The 13,287-nt window shown below is 42.4% G+C and overlaps 1 protein-coding gene across 7 annotated transcripts in view; it reads left to right on the top strand.

Annotated features, from left to right (window-relative positions):
• The window catches only part of DLGAP2 (DLG associated protein 2), a 748,630-nt gene extending 741,146 nt beyond the window's left edge, over window positions 1-7,484 (top strand). For all 7 annotated transcript variants that reach the window (XM_075268420.1, XM_075268423.1, XM_075268426.1 and 4 more), the window contains 2 exons: window positions 4,195-4,347; window positions 6,265-7,484. In XM_075268420.1, the coding sequence (XP_075124521.1) occupies window positions 4,195-4,347; window positions 6,265-6,483 (372 nt within the window). In that variant the 3' untranslated portion in view covers window positions 6,484-7,484. The remainder of the gene's footprint in view (window positions 1-4,194; window positions 4,348-6,264) is intronic.
• The last annotated feature ends 5,803 nt before the right edge of the window (window positions 7,485-13,287 follow it).

Below are 13,287 nucleotides of genomic sequence, written 5' to 3'. Positions count from 1 at the left end.
CGCATGTGCGCCCACTTTCGCAAGTCGACAGTAGCCGCTGCTAGCTTAAAATCTCTCCAGCAACGCCTGCATGTGCCACAACACCGGCTTTTGTGCGACGTCCCCACACGCTGGAACTCAACGTTTCAGATGTTGAATAGAGTGGTTGAGCAGCAGAGACCTTTGATGGAATACCAGCTACAAAACCCTAGGGTGCCACAAAGTCAGCTGCCTCAGTTTCTCATCCATGAGTGGCCATGGATGAGAGACCTTTGTGACATCCTACGGGTGTTTGAGGAGTCCACAAGGAGGGTGAGCTCTGAGGATGCGATGGTGAGCCTTACAATCCCGCTCTTGTGTGTTCTGAGAGAATCCCTGATTGACATCAGGGATAACTCAGATCACACAGAGGAGTCAGGGATAGCATCCGATCCGTCACAGCTGGAGAGTAGGTCCACACATCTGTCCGCTTCATCGCGTTTAATGGAGGAGGAGGAGGAGGAGGAGGAGGAGGAAGAAGAGTTGTCCGATGATGTGATGGTGATACAGGAGGCTTCCGGGCAACTTCGAATCGTCCCATTGTTGCAGCGCGGATGGGTAGACATGGAGGATGAGGAGGAAATGGAGATTGAACTTTCCGGTGGGGCCAGAGGAGTCATGCCAACTAACACTGTGGCAGACATGGCTGAGTTCATGTTGGGGTGCTTTACAACCGACAAGCGTATTGTCAAAATCATGGAGGACAACCAGTACTGGATCTTTGCTATCCTTGACCCCCGGTATAAAAACAACATCTCGTCTTTTATTCCGGTAGAGGGGAGGGCCAATCGCATCAATGCTTGCCACAGGCAATTGGTGCAGAATATGATGGAGATGTTTCCAGCATGTGACGTTGGCGGCAGGGAGGACAGTTCCTCCAGTAGGCGACCAAGTTCTCACCGGTCCACACAAACGAGGGGCACACTGTCTAAGGTCTGGGACACCTTGATGGCACCCCCTCGCCAAAGTGCCGCCACAGAGGGTCCTAGTGTCACCAGGCGTGAGAAGTATAGGCGCATGTTGCGGGAATACCTTTCCGACCACAGCCCTGTCCTCTCCGACCCCTCTGCGCCCTACACGTATTGGGTGTCGAAGTTGGACCTGTGGCTTGAACTTGCCCTATATGCCTTGGAGGTGCTGTCCTGTCCTGCCGCCAGCGTCCTATCTGAGAGGGTGTTCAGTGCAGCCAGTGGCATCATCACTGACAAGCGCACCCGTCTGTCAGCTGAGAGTGCCGACCGGCTCACTTTGATAAAAATGAACCACCACTGGATAGAGCCTTCATTTTTGTGCCCACCTGTGTAAAGCACCCCAACATGAAACTCCATGTCTGTACTCAACCTCTCCAATTCCTCCGCATCCTCATACTCATCCACCATAAGCGTTGCACAATTCTGCTAATACTAGGCTCCCTCCAACATGATTTCCCCCAACTCTGCTGGTTAGAGGCTCCCTCCACCCTGATTTCCACCAACTCTGCTGGTTAGAGGCTCCCTCCACCCTGCTTTCCCACAACTCTGCTGGTTAGAGGCTCCCTCCACCATGAATTTGCCCAAACTGGGCTGGTTAGAGGCTCCCTCCACCATGAATTGGTCCAAACTGGGGTTTTTAGAGGCTCCCTCCACCATGAATTTGCCCAAACTGGGCTGGTTAGAGGCTCCCTCCACCATGAATTGGTCCAAACTGGGCTGGTTAGAGGCTCCCTCCACCATGAATTGGTCCAAATTGGGGTTTTTAGAGGCTCCCTCCACCATGAATTGGTCCAAACTGGGCTGTTTAGAGGCTCCCTCCACCATGAATTGGTCCAAACTGGGGTTTTTAGAGGCTCCCTCCACCATGAATTGGTCCAAACTGGGCTGGTTAGAGGCTCCCTCCACCATGAATTGGTCCAAACTGGGTTTTTTAGAGGCTCCCTCCACCATGAATTGGTCCAAACTGGGGTTTTTAGAGGCTCCCTCCACCATGAATTGGTCCAAACTGGGGTTTTTAGAGGCTCCCTCCACCATGAATTGGTCCAAACTGGGGTTTTTAGAGGCTCCCTCCACCATGAATTTGCCCAAACTGGGCTGTTTAGAGGCTCCCTCCACCATGAATTGGTCCAAACTGGGGTTTTTAGAGGCTCCCTCCACCATGAATTGGTCCAAACTGGGGTTTTTAGAGGCTCCCTCCACCTTGAATTTGCCCAAACTCTGCTGGTTAGAGGCTCAATCCACCCTGATTTTCAAAACAAATGTTGGTGCCAACCTCAACTTACTACAAGGGCCAAATTCACTGCTGGTGACAAGCTCTCCTCACTGCAAGTGCCAAATACACATGTTTCAAGGTGTTTTCCTACTGTCAGAGAGGTGGTATTGAGTGTGTAAAGTGTGTAGTTGTTAGGCTGTGATGTTGGGGTAATAGAGGGTCTTTGGTGTGTTAGATGCCCCCAGACATGCTTCCCCTGCTGTCCCAGTGTCATTCCAGAGGTGTTGGCATCATTTCCTGTGGTGTCATAGTGGACTTGGTGACCCTCCAGACACGGATTTGGGTTTCCCCCTTAACGAGTATATGTTCCCCATAGACTATAATGGGGTTCGAAACCCGTTCGAACACACGAACAGTGAGCGGCTGTTCGATTCGAATTTCGAACCTCGAACATTTTAGTGTTCACTCATCTCTAGCAAGAATAAACTAAAAAATAGAAAGAGGGAGATTTGTTATGTGGGGGATTATAACCAGTTCATGATCAGGGTCTGGGGTTGCTAGGTGGAGTGGCATAGACACCAAAAGTCCAGATTCTTTAGTCCAAAACAAAGGTAGAATTTATTTTTACTCAAAAAGGTAGTGCAGCAACAAAAGGAAACAATACAAAAATAAATACCTGCCCAGCTAGGCTCTAACTAAGCATAGAATAGGTTACTTCACCTAGAATAACAGAAATCCAAAAGCCAGTAGAATCATTCAGGACACAGCTCCAATAATATGACCCCTCTGTTTGCTCTCCAGCCAAGCTCTGCCTCCAGTCTGCTGCTGGAGCTGACTTCTTAAGCCTCCCTTGATGAGCAGACTCTCTGCAGCTGAGTCGCTGCCGGAACATCCCCAAAGTGTGGACTGGAGTGGGTTGGGATGACACGTCCCACTACCAACCTACTTGCCATTCCTAAAAATCCAGCCCAGTAACCGGAACTTTGAAATAACTCTCAGCAGACAATAGTTATCTGCTGAGAAATGTTCTTTCTGGAGTTTTCTCATCTCATCCACCTTAGTAGTCTGGGTGAGATGTACACCCCCTCCATTACCTGGCCAGTCATCGGCTTACAATATAGATTATATATATATATATATATATATATATATATATATATATATATATATATATATAATCTTAATAGCTGATTACTTCTGTCACAAGCGACCTTTGGCAGTTCTGGGCTGTTTGTGTTAGGTGACCACTGCATACAAACCTCAGTGGTCAACTGTTCACAAACATCATTGCTGAGGTGTGTGATTGGCTACAGAGGTCTCCTCGCACAAAAAGGATATCACTACTGATGTTGGCTAGGGAATCTGTATACATAAGGCTGCAGCTGCTAGAAACAGAGGTCTCGGGAAAGGTGAAATGGGCTCTATCAGGAAAATGATGCTGTATGAGCCCCACATATGCCTGAATAACCTTTAAAAAGGCTATTCGGGCACCACTAATCTTATTATAACCCCCCCCGTTTTTAAAGGGGCTCTATCAGCAAAATTATGCTAATAGAGCCCCACATATGCGTGAATAGTCTTTAAAAGGCTATTCAGGCACTGTAAATGTTATATTAAACCCCGGTCCCGTTTTTAAATAAAAGCATAAAAACATATATGCAAATCTTGCCGAATTTGCACCGGGGGAGGTGTTGCACGATGCCGCGTCAACTTCTTTCTTCTTGGAGCGACGCCCTCTGGTCCCGTCTCTTCTGCCGGCTTCCTATTGGTCGTGTTCCGGCTTGAGGTCTTCAAATCCCGCACCTGCATAGTAGCGCTTCCCTCCGGAGCGCTACTGCGCAGGCTCACTCGCCATTTTACTTAATGGCAGTTCGCAAGCGTGCAGTATGCTCGTGTAGTTCTACGGGGACTGGCAAGTGGGCCTGTGCAGTACTCTATATATTGTTATGCATTTTAGTTATTCATGCAATGATTCTATCTTTTTAACTTAAGGATCCAAGTGCAATGCCTAGGCCAACTTCACAAGACTTAGCAGGATTCTGGGACCTATTGCAGTTATCCATTGAAGATGTAAGCATGAAGTTTGACAAGTTACACCAGTTAAAGGCCAATGATTGGAAACCAATGGATTCTCCGGAAAAGAAGGTAGGAGTTTGGCAAACCAAGAACATGACCTATCAACATTCATTATATTTCAAAACAATGGCTTAGTACTCTGACTGCCCATTTTTGATTGGTGATTGGTGCCCATCTTCTGCCAAACACCCTGAATATTGTGGTTCTTATTGATCATGAAGTCTAAGGGTTCAAATGGCTGGCATCAGAAGTTACTCTGCTCCTAGCTGTTTTAGTGGGGGTTGAGTTTCCTATTCATGATCACATGGTCCCTTTTAGTACATTTCAGTTTTCTACTGCTCTTCTGTGTCCTCTCCTCACCACTTCCTGGCTTTCATCTCAAGCTGACAGTGTACTTCAGAGTGAAAGAGTGTACTTTGTGCTAAATTGCACATACAGAAATAAGAGATTCACTGATTGAGGACCTGTTCTATTTCTTATCAGGGCTCATCAGCTAAATGCACTTTGCAGAGATAGAGAAAAAGAAGGGAATATAGGTGGAAAAATTGACTAAATCTTCAGCCTGACCAATATTGCTAGATAAGAAAGGGAATCTGTAAATTATTTGTAAACACTGAGGGGACATATTCAGCAACATCTGACAAATGGAGTAAGAAAGATAGAGATCTATTGGGTAAAACACTTCAGTTAAGCTACAAGTATAAATACTGAAGATGGAAATACCACTTTCAGAGGATAAGCCCCCATCAACATCATAAACATGTATAATAGAAATACCACTTTGAGTTTTACTTCTCAGTTATAATACTGTATATTTAAATTATCAATAAAGATAAATATCTGCCTCTCAGAAGAACATCATTTTAGACTGTTTTACATTTTTGATGGAGATATGCCACTGAATTACTGCAAAATCCACCCTTTGTGAGACCCACAGAAATTCCAAACTAAATATGCATCAGGATCTGCATGTGAGACATGTGGATCTTGCAGTGCATGTGTCTGTAATTTAAATTTTCTGTTTGAATCCATACTTAGACTAAGGCCCCACATTACAGAAATGCAACTTTTTTTGTTACAGCTTTTGTTGCGCTTTTTATGAGCCAAAGCCCAAAATGGCTGCAAAAGGAGTGAGGAATATATGGGAAGCTTTTATATGTCTACCTTTTTATCAATCCACTCCTTGCTTTGGCTCAAAAAAAGGCAACAGCATCTGCAACAAAAAAGCTGCATTTCCGCAATACGGTGCCTTCACACGATGTAATGCGGCACTGATTCTTGCACGATAACTCGTGTAAGAATCAGCGCTGCAAAACAGAATCCCATTGATTTCAATGGTTTCTGTTTAACACACGTAACACATTGAAATTAATGGGAGGCTTTTTAACCCATTGATTTCAATGAGCTATGCGCGTTAAACGGAACCCATTGAAGTAAATGGGATTCTGTTTTGCAGTGCTGATTCTTACACAAGTTATTGTGCAATGTGGGGCTTCAGCCTTAGGGAGTGTTTTAATGGGACTATAAATGCTGGAAATATGCAGCAGAAATAAATACATCAAATGGTATATTTTTTGTTGCAAAAATGCTGGTGGATCTCACCACACAGATGACACACTGCAGGTTTAAAATCCACATCACAGGAGTATTTTGGTTTTATTTCTGCTATGTATAGATGAGATTTCTTAACACCTCGTCTAGTTTTCTGCTACTATAAAATGCTTCAGATTTTCTGCATGTAAAAGGAATTCCGCAGCTTTTCTGTCCTGAGGGAATATAACCTTATTGTAAGTGGGATCACTTAAAGCTTAATGTGCCTGTGTAAAAAGTATGGCATAGTAGGCAGATTGTTCTTAGAGGTGAACATGCAGGAGTCCAGACCATGACTGATTGAGTCCCTGCTGAGTTCTTTAGTCTAGTTGTCCTTAGTGTGAGAATGCTTAGCTACTTATATCTTGTAATAACATAATTTTATATGATTTTCAGGATGACAAGAAACCCCCACCTCCAATACCAAAGAAACCTTCCAGGGGAAAGTTCCCTGTCACTCGAGAAAAGTCTCTGGACCTACCTGATCGTCAGAGACAAGAAGCCAGAAGACGTCTAATGGCTGCAAAAAGAGCAGCTTCATTCCGGCAAAATTCAGCCAGTGAGCGTGCAGACAGCATTGAGATATACATACCTGAAGCCCAAACTAGGCTTTAAGAACAAAGCACTGTATAGATCTTTTTTAAGTAACATATTTGTACAGTTTGTAGCACATCTGGTCATTTTAGTTAATCTCTCTACTGAATATGCCCTTGTCATTGTGCTCTTTGTGCCATAAGCGCAGTGGAATGCTATTTCATTTCCTCAGAGTTTACCAAACTCCTTGCAAAAACTCCTTGTTCTGTTACTCATGTCTGACTTCAGATCAGCTACATGCATAGGGCTTGTTGAGACCTGACTTCTCCAACATGTTCTCAGAGGACAACGAGAAAAACCTCTCAAGATGGAACCCAGCATAAATTCTTGGTTATTTCTATTTTTATAAATTACGTGATCTTTAGAAACAAGAATAACTAAATGGGTACATCTCACCACTCATTAGAGGCATTAGCTATTCCAAGTAGAAGGTGCTACACATTAGAAATGCAGGGGAAAATGAATGCATTGCTCTCTGACCTCCTGTTTATTTCATTTAGATCAGATCAGATAAGTTCCTGTGCTGCTCCTGTTCACATTACCAGGTTGTATAAAGCAACTAAAGATCACCAGTCACTAATATTTCAATGCATTCAGGTCTTTGATAAAATAGAAGCCCCAACAACCAGTTTGGCTCCTTCATCTAATATGGTGAACCCTTTCCACTCTTCAATCCAGCTATGTATTCTAAGTGCAAGAAGACGTCATGAGTGTAGAAGTGGAAAGAAAGTGAATGCCTTAACAAAAAATTTTAAGACCCAATGTGAAATGGATAGTCAAAGTCCTTCCATGGACCCTATACTTCTGTTTACATTTGTCTTTATTTTAATACATATATAGTTTAATACATTGTTGTATATGCTATATGAACACACACACAAAGCTATTACTATGTTGACAGGGCATCCTTACAAATATGAATGTTTGCTGTTTAAATGCCAGTTGTGACGTGGTAATATTTTTTCAAATCATGACTATAAGTGGTAAATATCTTTTCGTTCTGATGGTTATTTTAAGGTACAGTAATGGTGATCCGTGATTTACATCTGTAATTTATTAATTTATTTTTCTATAAATTATTTTTCTTCCTTGCCAGGATTCATTAATAACTTGATTGTCTCAGAATATGGCAGCAAGGCACATGCAAAAATAAGGGAATGTAGCAATCTTTCTCATCTCCAGTTAACTGTATGCAAAACGTAAAGAGGAACCATGTAGCCTCAATGTTCAGTTTGGTTTGTTCTTGTCCGATTCGTCATAACGCTTCCCTTTGTATGTGGCTGAATAGCAGAAAGGGCTCATTTTCTTCACAGTCACAACTCAGTTGAGTTTCAGGAAAAAAAAATAACTAGTAAATGTCACTAGCATTAGCTGCTAGATCCTTCCAAGACCTTTTTTTTTTTTTTAGAGTTGTAAGACAATTTGGGCATAAATAAGGCATGCAGACCCCAATATAAAAAGCCTTAAATATTTTTGCTTTTTTTCCTTTTAATGAAGCAAGCTAGAATGCAAGGAAAGCAAGGAAATTAACGCACAACTACCTATAATGTACTTAGCTAGTAATGTCACTTTCTTGTTTTACTATTCTTTCTTTATTGTATTTTTATATTGTAGTTGATGATTTATCACCACCCTTGTTCAAGACTTCCAGTTACAGGGACATTCCTTTTCCATCTGCACTAAAAGAATAAGCTAAGTCACTAGATGCCCATTTTATAGCCAGCTAGAACTGAGAGTCACATCCATTATAGTTGTATCTGCTCCATAACTAACCAGTAAAAATAATGGCCATCCATATTAGAATTCTTCACTGCATTTCTCATTTCCCCATCAGATGACTTATCTGAATCAGTTGGTCTTGGAGTCTTTTTACATAGACAGATTACCTTACCTACATTTCTAATCAGCAATAGCAGGTCAATGGGCACTCATTAAACATTCATTTACATACAGCAATAAATGTAAGTATAGAGATGAACGGCCATTTGGTCTTTCATCCCCATACAGTTTGGCTTTTCCACCATGACATCTCATGTTTACACTAGGGATGTGCTGCAAACAAATGATGACATAATACGTTCAATGACAAATCAGCAATTGCTCAATTGTTAGATGGTGGCCAGGTATATTTAGATAGGTTAGGGTATGTTCACATGGAGTGTTTTGCAGGCGGATTTTGATGCGGAATCCGCCTCAAAATCCACCTGCAAAAAAAGCCTCCCATTCATTTTAATGGGGGTCATGCACAGCTTTTTTTCCGCTAGAGATTTTTTTCCGCTAGCGGGAAAAAAATGTGACATGCCCTATCTTGACGTGGATTCCGCAGCTGAGTCAACCATGGTGTCCACGGCTCGAGCTCCCTCCGGATTAGGCCCATTCATTCGGGCCTAATCCAGAGCGGAATGACGCGACGGGATGCCGATTCACTGCATCGTCATCCCGTCACGGCTAGCCACACAAAAAAGCCACATGGCGGAAAAGGTTTCTGCTATGTGAACTAACCCTTACTGATCGACAGTGAATGCCTGTGTATAAAGGTCTTTAGGAAAGAAAATAGAAATGGAAGAAAATAGAAATGGAATTGTCCAAACTTGACAACAAATTACTTTCCACAATGAAGCCTGATTTACACAAGCAGTTTTTAAAGCAATTTTAATGTACTTTAAGGAATCAACAATGTTGGAGATTCACAAAGCTATGTTTTACTGTTTCTTTCACTAATTTACACAGACTAAGTAAGTATCTAAGTATGTTATACTAAAAAAATAACTGTCTTTGTTGCCCATAGAAACCACTCAGTTTCTCAAGAACAGTATAAGAAATGAAAGTTGTGTTGTGATTGCTAGATATGGGTAAAAAAGACAGTTTATTGTTTTTGTATTTAGTTTTGTATACCCAGTTGTCTTTACAAATCAGTGAAAAAAAAACATAAAAGAAAGTACATACATATAATAAATAGATAAGTAAATGAAGAAATAAACTATTTTATTAAAAGTATATGAATTTAATTTGAAATACTTTTATTTTTTATATTTTAATCTGTCTAGAGCAGCATACAATCGTATACAGGCCTTATTTGACATGTATTGTATTTAGCTTCTTAGAAACAAAATTGCCATGTTTCCATTTGATAAATGGATCATATAGTTGAAGGTGTATTAGTCTTTAAAAAAAAGAGAAAAATATACAGACAAACAGCTGAATAGGTATAAAAATATACATATAGACAGCGTTAGAGAAAAATATACAGACAAAAGGGAAGCTGCAAACTGTCCTGATTTATGTTTAGCTAGGTAAACATGGAAGCAAAAAAAAGGAACAAAAAGACAGAATATGTAAACTTCCCTACCTCTATAATCACATAAATAGGAAATACAAGTAACCTATTCATCAGATGTTCGCACGTTCAGAGACAATCCTATTCTCTTGGTGCCAACTCAATATGTTAGCAACCTTGTCACAGCAGATTAGACAACCCATTCTCTATGAGAATCCAATTGTTTAGACTTATGGCTATATTGTATCACACATGTGTAACGTAATAAGAATTGACTATCTTCTTTGTAATCAGAATACGGTGGAAAGAAGAATGCTTATTATTCTGCTATCAATCCAGAAAAATGACAAAAAAGTCAAACAACAGAACGATAAATCTCTGTGCATGTCTGGCAAAATCTGCCTTAAGCCAATTCATCAAGGACCATACGGTCTGTTTTGCTATTTGCTGCTGCTCTTGGCAAATATATTGGTTTCCTAACCCTAAAGGCCTCATTAGAATAATGCTAAAAAATGATGACAAGTTAGTTAATATGGACCATAGTAATGGACTGCACATGCCAGTAAAAAGAAATTATTCATAGATAGTATTGTATACACTGGTACTTCCAATTTCTATTGCATGTACTTTATAATCTGTAGTGTACATTTTTATTTGTAAATGAGATTATACCATATAACCATTCCCCATGTAAGGTCTCAAGCAAATGATCACACAACTCTAATTCGGTTTTCATACCACACAGTCTTTTTAGCTGAATATACACATACCTTAGTGTGATATATACTACACTTTGTGTACCAACATATGCATTTTGAGCATCAGTCTTTACCCATCAGCACCACTTTGTATCTCATCTTAGAAAACTGACATCATTAGAAAACCCTGTTGTTGGCATATTGGATTTGATGGTTGCTATATGCTGTTAGTATGGCCCCAACACCATAACTAGGGGGTGCAGTTCTCAGTTTTAACACTATGTGATGATTTTTGAGTAAATCTTCTGAGGCAACATGCTAGATTTTATATATACCTTAAAGCTTTATAGTAAGTGAATAGTTGTATCAGCTTTCCTGATAAAACAATCCATCATTTAGTATAGTTACACAAATAGTAGATATTAATAAATACATTGATGATATAATAAACTTATCCTAAACCAAATATTCTGCAGATATAATAAACAGGCTTTATAAGCCTGATGTGATGGGTTGCAATTGTTTACCATCCTGCAGTGGAAAAATGTAGCATAGTTTCTCCCATTGAACAGGCAACAAAATGGCAGGCATGCGCAGCTTAGAGTCAGATGATAGTTAGGAGTATCCCAAAGCTTTACACAACATACATGTCTATAAAGAATGTATCATACTGTACAGTGGCGTAACTAGGAATGGCGGGGCCCGTGGTGAACTTTTGACATGCCCCCCCCCCCCAAAGAACCCAACCAATCCCCCCCCATTCCTGCACGCACTATTATGCCCCATAGTGGCTCCTACACACAGTATTATTGCCCCATTGTGGACACCCATGTACAGTTATTATACTCTATTCTTTCAGACTTCAGAGTATAATAATCAGAAACCCAGGGGAGAATACAAACATAAAAAACACTGTTACTTGCCTATCCCTGTACTCCCTGCTGATGTCGGCCATTTTCAATGATGTACGGGACATCCCATGACCCGGGCCTGCGTCGCGACGCATAAGGACGCAGGCCCGGCCATGTGATGTCAGGACGTCACTCAAGTAGGCCTGAAGCCTGCCTGGATCCCGGGGAGGTAAGTAACACTGTTTTTTATGTTCTCTTACCTCCCCTTACCTCTGATCATTATACTCAGGGGTCTGAAAAGACCCCCGAGTATAATAATAGTGTTTGTGGGGCCCATGGCCCTACTTACCGATCCCCCCCCCCCCCCCGCTCCTGTTCACAGCGGCCTCTGCATAAGAAGAAGCACAGGTGGCCGTGGGCAGGAACCAGGATCGGTAAGTAAATAGGGCCCCTAATGGGTACTATTCCGTTATCGGGCCAGCAGCAGCGCAGTTCAGCAGCAGCTTTCGGGACAGCAGTTCAGCAGCGGGAATTACAATGACATCCGAGGACTGCTGGCCCGATGCTTGTGCCCAGTAACCAGTACATCGATGACCCCCCTCCCCCATCCTTCTCCTCCTGCCAGTGCTGCCCCCCAGCTCTCCTTACATCTTCCCCGTACCCTCTCCCCGCCACACGACTAGGCCTCACCTCAGCGCTAGTACCGAGACCGAAAGGAAAGACACCGGGGCTCAATCCAGGCCCTGACAAGAAACACGCCGACTATAGGAACGGTGAGCTACAGCGAGCCGGAGGGACAAACTTTCTGCAGCGTCCGGCGGCTATCTAGTAGCATTCATTGCTCAAGATTTACGGTGAGGCCTATTACAGGGAGAGGGTACGGGGCAGATGTAAGAAGAGCTGGGGGGCAGCACTGGAAGGAAGAGGAGGATGAGGGCATCGATCGATGTACTGCCTACTACACACAAGCACGGCCTCTATCATCGGGCCAGCATCGGCTTAGTCATGTGGCGGGGAGAGGGTACGGGGTAGATGTAAGGAGAGCTGGGGGGCAGCACTGGAAGGAGGAGGAGATGGAGGGGGGGTCATTGATGTACTGGCTACTGGGCACAAGCATCGGGCCAGCAGTCCTCGGATGTCATTGTAATTCCCGCTGCTGAACTGAACTGCTGTCCCGAAAGCTGGTGCTGAAATGCGCTGCTGCTGGCCCGATAACGGAATAGTACCCCCTAATGTCCCGGGCCCTGTGGCAGCCGCTACCGCTGCTACCCCGGTAGATAAACTTCTGATACTGTAGTTAAATGTAATGCAGATGGCTAGTCACCAATACAGGTTCATCTGAATAGGTTTTTTAACAATGCTCACAAACGCTGCAGAAATAACCCCATTGTATGGAACAGATTTTAGTCACAACATTCTGCTACATCTTAAATGACCCTAAGTGGGTACTCCGAGAACTTGGAACCATAAGAGATTTCTGCCGGCCTTTTCCTTACATTATTAAAGGATACAAAGAACTGAAAATGATGGGGTTGTTAAAATGTCCTTTTTAATAATATGAAAAAGATTATACAATAGACAGTAGCATAATGCTGAAATAATATATACTAAAAAATAATTCAGTGATATGCCCCCTTTTCTCATTATGAATGACAGTAGTAAAAAAAAATAAATGTCATTTTGAAATCAAACTCAGGCTTAGGCCCCACGTAGCGGGCTGCAGCAAAAAAAGCTTGGATTTTCTCAAAGCGCTTGTCACTGAATGTCTCCAGAGGTTTCCTTTGCCGAATTTCTGCTTCCTTTATACCTATAGGGAAACCAGCAAAGTTTCCATAGGTACAAATGACATGCTGTGATTTCCAAAACCGCAACGTGTTTAGAAGTGGCAGGGTTTCTGCTGCAAGTATTTTTCTGTAATGTGTGGATGGGGTTCACTAGTAACTGTAAAATGCTGCGGTTTTTGACACCCCATTTTCACCGCGGCCAAGCTTGCTGCATT

The sequence above is a fragment of the Leptodactylus fuscus genome, chromosome 3, assembly GCF_031893055.1.
Source record: "Leptodactylus fuscus isolate aLepFus1 chromosome 3, aLepFus1.hap2, whole genome shotgun sequence".
NCBI classification, from domain to species: domain Eukaryota; kingdom Metazoa; phylum Chordata; class Amphibia; order Anura; family Leptodactylidae; genus Leptodactylus; species Leptodactylus fuscus.
This window is presented reverse-complemented; position numbering and strand designations above follow the sequence as displayed.